Source organism: Rhodamnia argentea, chromosome 4 (assembly GCF_020921035.1).
Source record: "Rhodamnia argentea isolate NSW1041297 chromosome 4, ASM2092103v1, whole genome shotgun sequence".
Lineage (NCBI taxonomy): Eukaryota > Viridiplantae > Streptophyta > Magnoliopsida > Myrtales > Myrtaceae > Rhodamnia > Rhodamnia argentea.
Window position 1 is genome coordinate 8,121,520 of NC_063153.1, and position 17,182 is coordinate 8,138,701.

The 17,182-nt window shown below is 41.5% G+C and overlaps 1 protein-coding gene and 3 long non-coding RNA genes across 10 annotated transcripts; 1 reads left to right on the forward strand and 3 right to left on the reverse strand.

Moving 5' to 3' along the window:
- Nucleotides 1-531: 531 nt before the first annotated feature.
- Nucleotides 532-16,990, reverse strand: LOC115736071 (disease resistance protein L6-like). 7 transcript variants are annotated; one of them, XM_048277583.1, is made up of 8 exons: nucleotides 16,571-16,990; nucleotides 16,350-16,522; nucleotides 14,761-15,865; nucleotides 14,341-14,622; nucleotides 13,991-14,248; nucleotides 11,506-11,686; nucleotides 11,288-11,409; nucleotides 541-714 (listed from the first exon to the last, which is right to left on the reverse strand). In XM_048277583.1, the coding sequence occupies exons 1-7, from the start codon at nucleotides 16,856-16,858 to the stop codon at nucleotides 11,312-11,314; spliced, it is 2,385 nt and encodes a 794-aa protein (XP_048133540.1). In that variant the 5' UTR covers nucleotides 16,859-16,990; the 3' UTR covers nucleotides 541-714; nucleotides 11,288-11,311. The 7 variants fall into 7 exon arrangements, with proteins under 7 accessions (XP_048133545.1, XP_048133540.1, XP_048133543.1 ...); XM_048277586.1 differs by lacking the exon at nucleotides 541-714 and adding an exon at nucleotides 13,885-13,888 and having other exon boundaries at nucleotides 10,731-11,383; nucleotides 11,665-11,686; nucleotides 13,969-14,248; XM_048277585.1 differs by lacking the exon at nucleotides 541-714 and adding an exon at nucleotides 13,885-13,888 and having other exon boundaries at nucleotides 10,731-11,409; nucleotides 13,969-14,248.
- LOC125314703 lies at nucleotides 3,284-4,008 on the forward strand. The gene is made up of 2 exons (XR_007198132.1): nucleotides 3,284-3,449; nucleotides 3,594-4,008. It is a non-coding gene; the product is annotated as an uncharacterized LOC125314703 (long non-coding RNA).
- On the reverse strand, nucleotides 6,863-9,100 carry LOC125314699. The gene is made up of 2 exons (XR_007198127.1): nucleotides 8,853-9,100; nucleotides 6,863-6,929 (listed from the first exon to the last, which is right to left on the reverse strand). It is a non-coding gene; the product is annotated as an uncharacterized LOC125314699 (long non-coding RNA).
- On the reverse strand, nucleotides 7,384-7,945 carry LOC125314697. Its single transcript, XR_007198125.1, has 2 exons — nucleotides 7,575-7,945; nucleotides 7,384-7,494 (listed from the first exon to the last, which is right to left on the reverse strand). It is a non-coding gene; the product is annotated as an uncharacterized LOC125314697 (long non-coding RNA).
- Nucleotides 16,991-17,182: the final 192 nt, after the last annotated feature.

The following is a 17,182-nucleotide window of genomic DNA, read 5'->3' on the forward strand; positions in this document are numbered from 1 at the left end:
AAACAGCAATTCCCTCCAAGCGTAGTGAAATGCAGAAATTACTAATGTCAATATGACCTTCAGAGATTCAAAAATAGTACATGGTTGGTGGAGGGAAATTCATTCAATTTAGCCTCTTGCAAGAAGTCTTAATTTCCTCGTGAAAAGGGGTTAAACCTGTACAAAGACGTTCGAACCTGCAAAGTAAGGCAAGAATTTCTACGTTTAAAGCCCTTTTCTCTGTATGACATGATAGCAGGTTATGTTTATAACCACAGTGATTTCACAAGAGAGTTTGAATCTTCATATTTTGGCTAAGTTGTTCTTGGTTCCCAAGTTGGTTCCCAAGTCCGTCGCTGCTTTCAATATCAGGCAACTTATACTAAATCTCGGCTAATGAATGTTAGACAAAGATAACCGGTAACCAGCCACCTAATCATTGGCAGAAAATGTATCTCAGTGCCGATCAGCTGCCTTTCGGAGCGTTGGTTGGTTTGTCACATGCTGTCGAAGGTTGAAGAAACTGTCACACACGAGCCAAATATTGGAGAATACTTTGTGAGTTGAAGCATATGCAACATGAGTTCTTGTTCTGGAACTAGATCAAGAGGAGTCTGAGAGTTATCTTTTGATGCCATCGCTTAGCTCTGCAATCAACCAAAATGGCGAGTTGACTTTGGTCTTTCCATCTCCAAAATTTCTGAATTATCCTTCAAATGCTTTTGCTGTTTTGAGCTAAAAGAATTTAGGCTTTAAAGCTAGGAAACTTGTGGTTGCAGACACATTCCAATATGCTCGCTAAGCATTTCTTGAATCCATCGCAAAATGTTCTCGGTGGAGCAAGTTCATCAAGACCAGCAAATATAGGATGTTGATTAAGTTCAATATTGTACTTTTTCAGACTGTGTGACATGATAATGATAAATCGCGACATAGAAAATAGCGGTGAAATACACAAAGGGTTCGAGTCTCGCTCAGTGGTCTGACATTGCTTTCCAGGCGGAGTCCTTTGCTCACATTGTCAAGGGGAGGCTCTTCGCCTTGTGATCCCTCAGAACTTGCAGATGGATGGAACTGAAGCTGAACCTCGGGCTCTTCGGCATCCCTTTCTATTTTCCGCATTCCAAATGAAAAATAAGATTCTCTTTAGCCAGTATTCTGGTGTGAGAACATGCAGATGCCATCAAATATATCTGTTATGTTTATTACTTTAGAGTATTAGCAAGTTGGGGGTATTTGCGTAAATGTATTGTTAGGCTTAACCCTAAGCTAAGCCTATAAGTACTCTTTATTATCTCTGAAATAAAAGTTACGTTGCTCTTTTATCAATAACATGGTATCAGAGCCCTAATTAAAAAAACCTAAACCCTAGATTTACAAAACAATTGATCTACGACCACCGTTTCTACAATTCTCGCCGGAATTCTTCAACGTTGACCAAATCCAGCAATCCCCAAAGTCAGCCATCTCGGATTTGACGTCGGGAGGAGTCGGCCATCTCGGATTTGACGTCGGGAGGTGTCGCCCAAGCCGGGCGACCTCGGGGCCGAGTCGCCCGCACCGGGCGACCTCGGAATAGGCGTCGCCCGACTCGCCCAGGTCGGGCGACCCTGCAGCAGGTCCGCCCGACCTCATCCAGGTCGGGCGACCCCGGAACAAGTCTCGCCCGACCTTGTCCAGGCCCGGTGAGCCCAGGACCAGCATTGCAAGGGCCGGCGATTCTTCGAGGACCTCAGATCTGACATTAACTTGGCCGACAAACCTAGTTCAAGCATCTTCAGAGGTCCAATTCGATTTTAAATGTGCTGATTTTGCAGATTATGTTGCTGTAAATGGGTATTTTACGTGGGTTTGTGCCGTTGATGTTTAAAGGATTGTGATCTGTGAGTTTGTGAGTTGATGGTGATAGATGTGTGGCTGTTGGGATATTGTTAAATCTACCGGAAGTGAATGGCTGTCTTGAAGAAAGTAATTTTTGGTCCTGTTTGGCTGAATGTGCTGTTTTGCAAAGTAGCGGCTTGATAGTTGAATGTGGGGCTGATTTTGTCCGAATTTGGAGTTCTAAATTCTGTGTGGCTGAATTGGTGCTGGTCGTGGGGTTGGCTTTTTTGTTGGAATTGGTAGGTGGTGCGTGTGATATCCGATTACACGTGGGTCAAGTTCCTAGAAGTGAATTTTTTATATTGATTAGTGATTTGTGGAGATGTCTACCGACTCATCAAGTTCTCCGTCTATTACTTCGGGATTGGTTCCCCCTAGTGCTTCTTCGAGTTCGGTATCTTTTGGTCCCTACAATAGTATGACCGGTTTGCATAATACCTTGGTCAAGTTAGATGGTACCAATTATCCTTCTTGGTCAATGGCTCTTTCGACTTTTATTTATGCTAATCGTCAGTCTAGATGGCTTGAAGAAGAACCACCTGAAGATTTAGCCAGTCTAGAAGAATGGAAGTTTGTTGATGCTACTTTGCGTACGTTGTTGTGGGGAAGTATGGCTGAATCGATTCGCCATCTTTTCATGGATTGTGCGACAGCCCGTCGGGTATGGATAAAGTGTGCTTTACTATATTCTGGACAGAATAACATGAGTCGAGTTTGTGATATGTGGGAGGCTTTATTTGAAGCCAAAATTGGTGATGCTGGGTTAGCAGAATATTATGCTCGTTTTGCGTCTTTGTATCAACGCCTCAAGTCTTATTTTCCACCGGCTACCACGGTTACTCGGATGCAACAACGTGAAGCGGACATGATGACCGTACTTTTTCTCCGAGGTCTTGGTCCGGATCACAATGCACTTCGACAACAGATTACCTCTCGGAGCACTCTCCCTTCCATTGAAGAAGTGTATTCTCGAGCCGCTCGTTATACTTCCAGTCCCAAGACTTGAACAATGTCGGATAGTAGTGCTATGGTGGCTCGTGGAGGTCAAGGGACTCGTGGTCGTATTAATGGTCGTGGACAATGGAGTTCTGACGGTTCCAATCGTGGTCGTGGTCGTGGTTTTCAAAGCCGAGGTGGTGTTCGTGGTGGTAGTAATAATGCTTCTAGAGGAGCTCGAGGTGGTGGTCGAGGGAACCGCTTTTGTACGCATTGTCAATTATCGGGGCATACTATTGATTATTGTTATGACCTCCATCCCGAGCTGCGGGGTCTACATGCCTCTATTGATACTGAACCTTGGACTTCTTCACCTGGATCCTCTTCTGGACAAGCTACGGTAAACTTGACTCGTGCTGAATATGATGAGTTGCTTAGAGCACGACGTAATACCAATGGTATTGTTCCTCTCGCTACTTTGGCACAGCATAACGATCCTACTTGTCTACTTTCTAGTACTCCTCCTTGGATTATTGATTCGGGTGCCACTCATCATATGACCGGTGATTCTCGTCTTCTCACATCCACCTCATCTGTTCCTTCTACGTCGGTTACCTTAGCAGATGGCTCTCAATCCAAAGTAGCTGGTGCGGGTTGTGTGTCATTGAGTTCCTCTGTCTCCTTACCATTTGTTTACCATATTCCACACTTCCCTCACAATCTATTATCTGTTAGTTCTATTACTCGTGATCTTGATTGCGACATTATCTTTTCTTCATCTTCGTGTGTTCTTCGAGATCGGAAGACCGGACGCCGAATAGGTGGTGGGCGTGAGATCGGTGGATTGTACATCCTGGATCCCGAGATTATTGTTGCTGCTACAACGGTTCAGAATAAAGCTGTGGATGATTCATATAGGTTACATTGTCGTCTTGGTCACCCATCGCCAGACGTACTCCGACGATTTCCTTTTATGTCTAGTTCGAGTCTTCAATTTAATTGTGAAACTTGTCGGTTGGGCAAACACCATCGTGCGTCTTTTTCCCCTCGAGTTTTGAGTCGTGCTTCCCAACCATTTGAGTTAGTTCACTCCGATGTGTGGGGTCCTAGTCGAGAGTCTTCATTTGGTCTTCGTTATTTTGTCACTTTCATCGATGATCGTACTCGTATCACTTGGTTATATCTAATAAAAGATCGTACTGAAGTTTTTCATTCTTTTCTCCAGTTTTATAATGAAGTACGTACTCAGTATAATTATTTCGTTAAGTGTTTGCGTACAGACAATGCTCGTGAGTATTTTTCTTCTTCTACTTTTACTCCATTTCTCAAGTCTCATGGTATTTTACATCAGAGCTCGTGTGCTCACACTCCACAACAAAATGGAGTTGCTGAACGTAAGAATCGTCATTTGTTGGATGTTGCACGTTGCCTACTTCTTCATACTCATATGCCTAAGTCTTTCGGGAGCTATGCTCTTCTTACAAGATGTCATCTCATTAATCGTCTTCCATCCTCCGTGTTGAAAGGAGCTATTCCTTATACTCTTCTTCATCCCGATCGTCCATTATGGTCTATTCGTCCTCGTATATTTGGATGTGTCTGTTTTGTTCATTCTTTGTCTCCTGGTTTGGACAAGTTATCACCTCGTGCTGAAAAATGTGTATTCGTGGGATACTCCCGTACTCAAAAGGGGTATGTATGTTATAGTCCTACTCGTCGTCGGGAGTATATTTCTGCCGATGTGACTTTCTTTGAGGATCAAGCATATTTTGGTTCTGTTCATCCTCGGGAACCATTAACCATGGATCTTCCGCCGCCCTTAACATCTCTCTCTCAACCGGAGCAACCACATGTTAATTCTAATGATACTCCACCGGATCCAGGATCACCAGCATCGACTCCTCTTCGGGTTTATACACGTGGTCCTCGCCCAATTTGGAGCCATACATCTCCACCAGCAAGCGTTCCACCACCACCACCTCCAGTCCAGGCTTCCGATCCTCTTCCACCACTTCCCGACAGTTCTCCTATTGCTCACCGCACTCGATCTCGGTATCCTTTGTCTAATTTCGTGTCTTATCGTAACTTAAGCCCTCTGTATCTGTCTTTGTGTCATCCCTTGCATCCGTATGCCGTGCCAAGTTGTGTGCGGGAGGCTTTGGCCCATCCAGGTTGGGCTCGTGCTATGAAGGAGGAAATGGCTGCATTGCATAATAACAAGACTTGGGAGCTGGTTCCGTTTGCGGCGAATAAACAATTGGTGGGTTGTCATTTGGGTCTTTGTTGTCAAACACAATCCAGATGAGTTCGGTTGAGCGCTTAAAAGCGCGTCTTGTGGCAAAGGGCTATACTCAAACTTATGGTATTGACTATGATGAGACTTTTTCTCCCGTAGCCAAAATTCCTTCCGTTCGTATTGTTATTTCCTTGGTCGCTCGGTCTCACCTTGGACTCTTCATCAACTTGATGTCAAAAATGCATTCCTCCATGGTGATCTTCACGAGGAGGTGTATATGGAGCAACCACCCGGGTTTGTTGCTCGGGGGGAGAAGGTTTGCCGGTTGCGAAAAGCTCTTTATGGACTTAAGCAATCTCCTCGTGCTTGGTTTGGCCGCTTTAGTGATGCGGTTATCACCTTTGGCATGCATCAATGCAGTGTGGATCACTCAGTATTTAGTATGTCATCTTCAAAAGGTTGTGTTATTCTTGTTGTCTATGTTGATGATATCATTGTGACAGGAAGCGATGTTGAAGGTATACAACGACTCAAGCAGTTCCTACAAAAGGAGTTTAACACTAAAGACCTAGGTCGTCTTCGATATTTTCTTGGTGTTGAAGTTGCCTATGCTAATGATAGTATTGCTCTTTCACAACGAAAGTACACTCTTGACATTCTTAAGGAGGTTGGTTTACATGATGCTAAGCCCGGAGACACACCTATGGATCCCGGAGTGAGACTTGATAATGAGCATGGAGAACTTCTTCATGATCCGCAGAAGTATCGTCGCTTAGTAGGCAAGTTAAATTATCTTACCATTACTCGTCCGGATATTTCATTTGCGGTTAGTGTGGTAAGTCAATTTATGAGCACTCCTCGTACTACTCATTGGCAAGCCGCTCTACAAATTGTTCGCTATTTGAAGGGAGCTCCGTGTCAAGGACTTGTGTTTCATAATCGGGGTCATCTTCATATTGCTTTGGTTATTCTAACCCCGAATCTTTGGAGGTGATAGGATATTCTGATGCAGATTGGGTTGGTTGCCCCATGGATCGGCGGTCTACTTCGGGATACCGTGTCTTTCTTGGTGGTAATCTTGTGTCTTGGAAAAGTAAGAAGCAATCTGTTATTTCTCGATCTAGTGCGGAGGCCGAGTATCGTGCTATGGCTAATGTTACGGGTGAACTTCAATGGGTTCGTATGTTATTAGCCGAGATTGGATTGCCTATAACTGGATCATCTATTCTCTGTTGTGATAATCGGCCCGCTATTCATATTGCAAGCAATCCGGTGTTTCACGAGCGAACGAAGCATATAGAGGTGGATTGTCATTTTGTTCGGGAAAAAGTGAGTTGTGGAGACATACGGTTGGTGCACACACGTTCTGAAGAGCAACTAGCAGACATTTTCACAAAGCCTCTTCGACGTGGGCGAGTTTCATATATTTGTCATAAGTTAGGACTTTTTGATATGTACGCTCCAACTTGAGGGGGAGTGTTATGTTTATTACTTTAGAGTATTAGCAAGTTGGGGGTATTTGCGTAAATGTATTGTTAGGCTTAACCCTAAGCTAAGCCTATAAGTACTCTTTATTATCTCTGAAATAAAAGTTACGTTGCTCTTTTATCAATAACAATATCTTTCTCTTAACATTGGTTTTGCCTCTTTCACAGGCAAGGGTACAGCAAACTCATGGCTCCTACTGCATTCTGCAAGACACTGTAAAATCACCCTTTTTCTTCCTTCAAAGATGGTTTTACTTCTCCAAATTAAGTTCCTTCTGGTCCGATGCATATTATGACCTCTCATATCCCTCAGAATGTCCAGAGTCAAATCTCTAACGTTGAATTTCTTCCATTCAGGTGACTGAAGTTGAATGTATTGATGAAAGAGGCAAACATAAAAGACAGAATTACTACAGGAATCTAAAATAAGTATGCATTATATGGCACAAGACATCAATCACTGCAGAGGATGAGGAACCATAAACTTCTCAACTTAATCTACCATAGATCAGTAAGATTAGTGTCAAAAATTCAGTGATTGACATTCTTGAAACATGGAGAGTACGAATATTTTAGTCTGCACCTTACCAAAAAAAAAATATATTTTAGTCTGCAAATTGACTGAGGTAAGCTTGTAACTCTCATGTTTGACAGATACAACACTGTCAAGGATGCTAATTTCCCAATTGAGTCGGTAAGTTTGCTCACCCTAAAGCAATCTGTCATAGAGAAGCACGTAAGTTTCGCTAGCCCCTTGATTTCTTTAGGCAAATCCACGCAGGCAGTTGTTTATATTCAAGTCAATCAGGCACTTCAGTCTTCCAATTGAACATTCAATTTCCTTCAAATTCTCACATCTTTCAAGAGTCAACCTCTCTAACATCGAGCGCTTAGAGAAGTCTGGAGTTCTGGAAATGCCGAAACACTTTTCGAGAGCTTGAACCTTTAATCTGGTTGCCACCTACAGACGGTGTTCTGTTTCAAATGCAAAAATATCAGACATAAATACAAGGAGAAAATAAGAGTAGATGTAATAAACACATAAGTTTAGATACCTTGATTAAGCTCCACATCTCCGAATCATCTATAAAGTGATTGTCAGAAAATTCAAGAACAACTATATCTGTTGAACGCGTAGCGACAGCTGCAAAAATTTTGAGGAGGAGGATGCCAAGTGATCCATCTTATCTTTGGAAGACAATCTGAGAAATCTCCAACAAAGGTTCCATTAGATAGCTTTAGGAACCTTAAACTTCCAAACCTATCAAGCTATTCATTTGAGATCAAGATGGAAGAATATTTTTCATCTAGATCAAACGCTTGAACCTTCTTCGTATGCCAACTAATTATAAGTAAACGTTTTGTAATCATCAACTAACCAAATGTTTCTCAATGGAAAAGGCAATTCTCGGTAATGGAATGTCTAGTTTTCACGTAACAATTTCCCTTCCAAGATCTCTCAATTGATCATGCATTCAATTGTTGTCTAGGTAACAATTTCCCTTCCAAGATCTCTCAGTTGATCATGCATCCAAAATTTATTGTTACCTATGTACCAATTTCCCTTCCGAGATCTCTAAGCTGATCATGCATCCAAAATTTATTGCTGCATATGCAACAATTTCCCTTCCGAGATCTCTTAGTTGATCATGCATCCATAACATATTGTTATCCCGATAGATGCATGTATTCGTAAGCTGCTTTTCCGGTCATCCTCCCGCCATAGTTAGCATCGGGAATGCTTTGTATTTCTCTAGAATTGACTATGTTCAAATAGGAATATATCTTGTAGCTTGACTAAGCTCTCCTTCGTCGACTCTTCTCGAGTGTCTTTAAACAAGCTACGTCGCTTTCCAAAGTGTGAACATAGTTGGTTGAAGACGACCTTAACTGCTGTTGTTTTTCCTATTCCACCCATTCCATGAATTTCAATGAGCCACACATCACCAGAATCGATGTCTAGTAATTTCATGGCTTGTTCTACCTGACCAGCGAATCCAACTAAATGATCAGTCACAGGTTTATGCTTTATCTTCAACTTATCCAAAACCTCTTCAACAACCAATTTGATGAGTTGTCCCAGGCTGTCAAACAGAAAACCCATCTATTTAATAAATGACTGAAATTGATCTAACTATATGCAAATCATCTGATTGGAGTTTAAGCCAAATGGATGTTTTTTCGTTTTTTCCTGCGACTTTCCGGATTTGCGATTCGATATGTTTCGATAAGTTGATATATCAGTCTTGCAATCATTTTTCCACAGAAAATCACATAATTGCAGCACAAGGCAAAGCAACATCGATCATGTAAAACTCTATGTAAGGGAAAACAATATCATTAATATTGGTATTCACCAAACATGAAAGTTAAGAGTAATGAATTCCTTGGACTCCGGTACAAGAACTTACTTCTTCGAAGATATTAAGGAAAGTACAGTTATCTCCTCTGAAAATTTATTTTCATGATCAGGTAAAACTTATATGAACAACTGGAAATAAAAAACCAAACAGTGACATGAGATCGTGCTCTTATTTTCCCCTCAAATGAAAAAAAATGAGTTTTAAGGATCTGAAATGGAGTTTACCCTTCATCCTTCTGCAGGTTCCATCCCTTGATTTCATCTACCTTCCCACGGAGTTTATCATCGTCCATGAAGACGCGAGTTCCTGCACCTACCAAAGCGTGGTAGACAGAGTCGGTGAATCCATAACGAGTATGAGTTCCTCTAAAACTCAGGAACACAAGAAACTCACCTCCTGGTGCACCACCGTTGCCGCTTCCGGCCTCTAGGTTCGCCATGGGAGCTTATTTTACCAGATCTCTCTCTCTCTCTCTCTCTCTCTCTCTCTCTCAGATGTCGCTATAGAAAAGTTATAGGGGCGTGTATGCCAAAGCTTAGAGCTAGAGATTCTCAATAAATACAGCCAAGTGAAGTTCACCAATACAACAGTTGAAGCACTGACGCAGACAAACTTGTTTGGTTTCCAGCTGGGTTCTATATTTTTAAGACAGGCGTTGGCAGCACAGCAACCGTTCAAGGGGTCCATCAGTAATTATGCTCGTGCTCAGGAAAAGTGGTTTATACCTAGAATTTACGGCTTTGAATAAAGTTTTGGTACGCCTTTGAAGACTTCGAATGCCGACTTCGAAGACCATAAACTTGAAAACGCAATTGGTGGTATCCAAGAATCCAACGTGGAGACGATAAGGCCTGTCTCCCAGTCTTCGCTTCTTTCACATGCGACCTTGTCCTTTTGTCTTCGTCGTTGTCAATTTATACGAGTTTCTTTACACGAGGAGAATCTATGACATAACTTGAGTGTTACAGATCTTGCAAGAACGGACTAAATTCTCCTCTTGGCAAAAGATAGAGAAAGAAATACTTTCAGCTGGGAGTTCTCGACATCGAGAAATTTTTTTTAGTTGTGACCAAATACATTGGAATCGTCGAATCAGCTTATCTATATACAAGATCCAAGGTGATGCACAGCCTCGCGAGAACCCTCTGCATGGCAGATATATGAATGCCGATAAGAAAGATTTACTCTGTGATTTGATTTTATTGAGGTTCTTGCATACTCACAGTTCAAAGATCTGTCATTCTTTTATGTCTAATCTTTCTTTTTTTCCCATAAGATCAGCAGAGACAAAACACAAGAACAATAAGAAGAAAAAAAGGAAACTCTGCCTTAATCACTAGCTCTCTCTCTCTCTCTCTCCCTGTTTTGTTGGTCATTTGTTTATGCCACTGTAGAGTATTTCTCAATGTTGCTAGGACTGTTTGCAATTACGCTCCAGCGTAGCATTTTAGCGCGATATTCTTGTTAGCCGCTGTATTCTCTTGTAGTTTTCGACGTGGAATTCAGAAATCTTATCTACGGGATGAGGCAACTGCCAGAATTATAAAGGGAAAAGCCCTGGGAAAAAGACCCGGAAGTACGAAAAACAGCAAATAATCAAAGCATAGTGAAATGCTGAAGTTACTATGTCAATAAGACCTACAGAAATTCAAAGATCTACATGGTTGGTGGAAAGGAAATTAGGTCACAATTTCCTTGTGGAAAAAGTTTCAGACCTGTGCAAATTTCTATGTAGCTGGTGGGGGGAAATACATCCAAACCAACCAATTCAAGAGAAATTTAGCAAACACGCAAAAACTACCAGATTATCAACTTCGGAGAATGACTCCCTTGTTAACGAACAGTGCGTACTAGATGATGAAAGAAAGACTTTTATTTACGGAATGTGTCAAGTCCATTTTTGAGGAACTCGCTGCTTCCAAAATAAGGCAACTTATATTACATCTTGGCCAATGAATGTTCAAAAAACACTACCACTAAACTGCCACCTAATCATCGGCTGACAATGTATATCAGTGCCAATCTGCTGCCTGTCAGCGCATCGGTTGGTCTATCACATGCCATCGAAGGTTGAAGAAACTGTCATACGCAAGCCAAATAGCGGAAAATACTTTGTTAGTTGACGCATATGGAAATCAATTTGTACTCCACTAAGAGAAAAACTTGCCTGGGACAAATGGATAATCAATCCCCGACACGGAGGAAATTTCTATGCAGCACGAGTTCTTGTTTCTGGAACATCTGTCCCTCGACCGCAGTTCCCTTTTGAGTTTCATCTAGAGGAGTCTGAAAGTTATCTTTTGAAGCCATCACTTAGCTCTTCTATCTACCACAAAGACGAGATGAGACTTGGTCTTCCCATCTGCACTACTGCATTATCCTTCAAATGCCTTTTCTGCTCCCAACTTCAAAGAATCTCAGCATAAAAGCTAGGAAAAGTCACGGTTGCAGACACATTCCAATATGCTCACTAAGCATGTCTTGAACCTATCAGAAAATGTTCTTGGTGGAACAAGTTCATCTGGACCTGCAAAAATATTTTGTGATTAAATTCAATATATAATTTTTTCAGTCTGTGATATGATAACAGAAGATCGAATCATCGGCAATAGCAGTGAAATACTTAAAGAGCTTGAGTCTTGCTCCGTAGTGTGATTTTCCTCTCCAGGTGGAGTCCCTTCTCTGACATTGTCAAGTGGAGGCTCTTCACTAATTTCATGATCCCGAGAACTTGCAGATGGATGGAACTGAAGCAGAACCTCAGTGTCGGGCTCTTTGGCATCCCCTTCCATTTTAGCCTCCTCCTAAATGACAAATGAGATTTTCTTTAGCCAGTATTCTAGGATGAGAAAATGCAAATGTCATCAAATAAATATTTTCCTTAACAATGGTTTTGCCTTTCTCATAAACAAGGGTACAGCAAACTCATGGTTCCTATCTGCAAGACATCATGAGTCTAGATACTGCTGAATGATGTATCAGTAGTTCAAGAAGAGTCAAAATCACCTTTTCTTCCTTCAAAGTTGGTTTTACTTTCCCAAATTTAGTTCCTTCCTCTACTAAGCACATTATGACCTTCCATATCCATCAGAATGTCCAGAAGTAACAATCTCTAACATTGAGTTTCTTAAAAAGAAGCAAAACGAAATGACCGTGTTACTACAGGAATTTAAAATAATATGCACTATATGGAACAAGACATCATTTATTGCAGATGGTGAGGAACTACTAATTTTTCAATTCAATCTACCGTCGATCAGTTACATTAGTGTCAGAAATTCAGTCTACGAGTTGGAATTTCCATCTTCATGTTTGTATAAACAGATATTGTAGATAAAGTCAATGAATGGAAGAATATGACCAAAGAGAGAGGACCAACGAAAATGGAAGGAAGGGCGATGCCATTGCGTATCATCAAATAATCCAGGGAGGCATACCTTCTCAGTCTCCAATTGAGAGTTCTTGGTCTTGGATTCGGCGTCTGCTGTTCCTTGAAGAATCATCTCTTTGTAACGCTCAAATGGGATGTCATTGTCTCCATCTGGATCGGAGTCAAGTAACTCCCCACAGTTACTAAAATATATTTGGCACTCATCTGGTATTTTTGTGGTACGCACATCTATCGGCCTTTCCAGAGAATAACACCCAAAAATACGCAACTCATCCAAAATCTCTAATTGGTCCAGTCCCTCGACAACCCTTAATCCAGTGCACATCCCGATGGCCAAATGGTGCAGGTTCTTTGTGTTTGACAGACCACCTAGCCTTTCCACAGCATGGCAATGGTAAAGAAGAAAGTATTCCAATGATTCCAACATGCCAACAACTTGAATTTCGAGTAGCTTTCCGCAACTTACCAAACTGCATTCTTTTAGCTTCTTTAGGGCGGTTGATAGAACGGACACTCTCTTCCCACAAAAGGTCAACTCACTCGAACACTCTGATTCGTCAGGGATTTTAGCCTCTAACCTTTCCACAGACTGGCAATCCTCAATTGACAAGTACTGCAGCGATTCCATCACACCAAGAAATTGAATGTCGACCAGCTTTGAGCATTTGCACACCCGGACATAAATCAGGTTTGTTAAAGTTGATAGAATGGACAACCTCTCTAGGAGTTCACACCCCTCCACAGTCAAATTTGTCAACTGTGGAAGCTCATGGAGCTGTATCTCTTTCATTCGAGAGCCATTTAGCACTAACACCGATAAACTTCTCAAGTTTGACGATAGTGATCTGGTCGAGTTGAAGTTATCAAGTCGCAACTCCAACAAGGAAGACGGAAGCTGCATGAGAGGTTGCAGATTCAGACTAGACAAAGTAAGTTCTTCCAGGAGAGAAAGGGAGCTCAACTCTGTAGGTGGTGCGGGGTTGTTCCAGAGACACAGTCCCAACTTGTTCAATTTGGATAACCTCCCAATCCACGATATGTCAGAAGTCTGCATTAAATGTGATCCCTCTGTATATCTAGAGCCATCAGAAAGGAGCAACTCCTCCAAATTAATCAAGTTAGAGAGATTAGGGACCAACAGTAGCGAGCGAGATTCAACACGTAAGCAGATCAAGCTTGTGGGAAGCTCGGGCAACTCTTGAATCTCGTGGCATCTACTTAAGTCCAGTTTTTGGAGGCAAGGAAGCATGTTGATTATGCTGGGCATGGTGTCTATTCGTGTACCTGATAAGTTTAAGATTCTCAACGAGAGCAAGTTGCCTACTTCATTAGGAATTTTGCCTTCTAACTCTTCACAGCGCTCAGCATGAATCTCTTCAAGATTATCCAACATTCCAATAGCACTAGGCAACTTCCACCCTTTTCCAGTTAATATAGGTATCATCTTACACGAAAAATCCAACAAACGCAGTGATCTCAGCTTTCCAATGGAGATAGGAAGCTCTCTGATCTTAGTGCTAATCAGTGAGAAAGACTCGAGCTTCACTAACGCTTCGATAGAGTCTGGAAGTTCGGTGATTGGCATTCTTGATACATTGAGAGTCGACAAACATTTGAGTCTACAGATTGAATCAGGTAAGCTTGTAACTCTCATGTTTGATAGATACAACTCCGTCAAGGACGCTAACTTACCAATTGAGTCAGGAAGTTTGCTCACCCTATAGCAATCCGTCAAAGAGAAGCGCTTTAGTTTCTCTAGCCCTCCAATTTCTTTAGGCAACTCTTCAAGACGCAAGCAGCCGTTTATATTCAAGTCTATCAGATACTTCAGCCTTCCAATTGAACAGTCAATTTCTGTCAAATTGTCACATCTTTCAAGTGTCAACCTCTCTAACATCAAGCACTTGGAGAAGTCTGGAGTTCTGGTAATGCCAAAGCACCATTTGAGAGCTAGAACCTTTAATTTGGTTGCCATCTACACAAGGAAATTATATTTCAGATGGAAACTATTAGACATATTTATAAGGAAAATTAGAGTAGAAGTAATAAACACATAAGAGAAGATACCTTGAAAAAGCTCCACACCTCCGAATCATCTGTAAAGTGATTGTCAGAAAGTTCAAGAACAACTATATTTCTTGAATGCATATTGACAGCCCAAAAACTTTGCGGAGGAGAATGCCAAGAAAACCATACTATCTTTGAAAGGCATTCCGAGAAATCTCCAACAAAGGTTGTGTTACATAACTTTAGGAACCTCAAACTTCCAAACCTTTCAAGCTGTTCATTTGTGATCAAGTTCGGAGAAGCCTTTCCATCTAGATCAAATGCTTGAACCTTCTTCTTACTCTGCCAATGAATTGTATGTAAACATCCATTAATTATCAGCTATGTTTCTTTTGTCACATATAAAGATACGTTGCTCAATAGAAAAAGCAATCTATGTAAAATTTTCTAATTGCAAACTAGTAATTCTTCATACTTTACCTCTTTCGTTCTCAATATTTCGAGGATGTCTTTGCTTATCCACAACCTACTACGCTCTCCAGGGTCTGTCAAGCTTTCTTTATGAACCATTTCTCTTCCAAGATCTCTGAGTTGGTCATGCATCCAAAATTTATTGTTATCCAATATCTTTATCGGGGACAAGCTAATAAGGACATCAATTCCGCCTTCGGGGAAAAACCGACAGTCAGTCCACATATAAATTGCATTAGTCTTATCCTCATTAATGAAAAAGCATGCAATGTCGAGAAAAATCTGTTGCTGATAATCGTCTAGCATGTCATAGCTAATCTTCAACTTCCTCTGGACCTCCTTCTCCGGCATTTCTCTTAACTTGTCCAACGTCTCACTCCATATTGCTTTGGGCTTTTGATAGAGGAGTGAACCTATCACTTCAAGAGCCAAAGGAAGCCCTCCAGTAGTGGAGACGATAGCCCTAGCAAGGACGTGTTGATCATCTGAAGGAGAGAGTCCACCGAAGGCGTGCCTTTCGAAAAGCTGGAGTGCATGATTAAAATTCAGCTCCTCCATCGGATAAGGTAGAACTGTATACTTAAATCCCTTAATAGGCAGCACGCTTCTATCCCTAGTGGTAACAATTATCCTCGTTCCTGGATGCAGACTGTATTTTCCTAGTAGTTTCTCGATTTGTTCACCCCTGTCAATGTCATCAAGAACTATGAGGACCCTCTTATTGCAAAGTATTTCTCCGGTCCTCCTCATGCCATAATCTGTGTCGGGAATTTTTTCTATTGCCCTAGAATGAACAATGTCCGACAGCAATTTCTCCTGCAACTTGACTAAGCCATCCTTCTTCGACTCTTCTCGAATGTCTTCAAGGAAGCTGCATCGCTTTCCAAACTGTGGAGTTAGTTGGTTGAAGATGACCTTGGCAAGTGTTGTTTTACCGATACCACCCATTCCATGAATTTTGATGAGCCGCACGTCACCAGAGTCAATGTCTAGTAATTTCATGACATCTTCTACCAGACCAGTGAGTCCAACTAAACGTTCAGTCACGGGTTTATGCTTTATCTTCAACTTATCCAAAACCTCTTCAACAACCCATTTGATAAGTTGTCCCTGGCTGTAAAAAGAAAAGCCCTTCTATCAAATTAATGAGGAAAAAAAGATAACAAAATTTTCAGGATGGGAATTGATCTAACTATATGCAAATGCATCTGATTAGAGTTCCAGCCAGATGCAATGCTTTCTCAAATGTTCCATGGATCTGTGATTTGGTATGTTGGATAAATTGACGTATCTTCCAATCACCTATTCTCAGAAAATCTCATAATTGCAGCTCAAGACAGAGCAATAAAGGGCAAACAACATAAGTTTCCCCAAACATAATAGTTAAGAGTAATGAATTCCTCAGAATCTGGTAGAAGAACTATGTTCTTGAAAGATATTAGAGAAAGTACAGTTATTTGCCCCGAGAATCTATTTTCATGATCAAGTAGAAGTTATATTAAGAACTGAAGATAAACAAACAGTGATATGATATTGGGCTCTTTTTTCCCCTAAATGAAAAAAAAAAAAAGAGTTTTAAGGATTTGAAAGGAGTTTACCCTTCATCCTTCTTCAAGTTCCATCCCTTGATTTCATCTACCTTCACAAGAGCCTTTCGCCGTGCCTTCACTTCTTCAGGGAACCTCTTCTCGTGTTCTAGAAGGGAATCCTTATACAATGATGTTTTCAGCTTCACATCATCAGGTTCCACATCGAAGAAAATGGGAAGTATCTTCTTCTTAATACCCTCAGATTTATTAGACACATCTGTGTTCTCTACTATCCTGGCGATCTCGCGGAGGCACCATTTACTGGTAGCATAATTTTGAGAAAAGACAGGTATGTAGAGTATGGAGTCGTCGATAGCCCGAAGCAGCTCTCCACCAATGACTTCCCCAACACGGAGTTCATCTTCGTCCCTAAAGACGCGGATTCCCGCACCTACCAAGGCGTGGTAGAGGCAGTCGGTGAATCCATAACGAGTGTCTGCTCCTCTAAAACTCAGGAACACTTGATACTCACCTCCTGGTGCACCAACGCTGCTCGTTCTGGCCTCTAGGTTCGCCATGAGAGCTTGTTTTACCAGATATATCTGTCCCAGAAGTCGCTATAGAAGAATTATAGGTGTGTGGATACCTAAGCTGAGAGCTAGATAGCTTCAATATAGACAACCAAGTGAAAGTCACCAGTATTATATAGTTGAAGCATTAATGCAGACAAAAATGTTTGGTTTGCTTAATCAAGATCATGATATTTCTGTTTCTCAGTATTCAATGTTTTAAGACTGGCGTTGGCAGTATATCAGCCGGTCAAGGGGTTCATCAGTAATTATGCTCCTGTTCAGGAAAAGAGGTTTACCCATAGAATCGATGGCTTTGAATAAAGTGGGCAG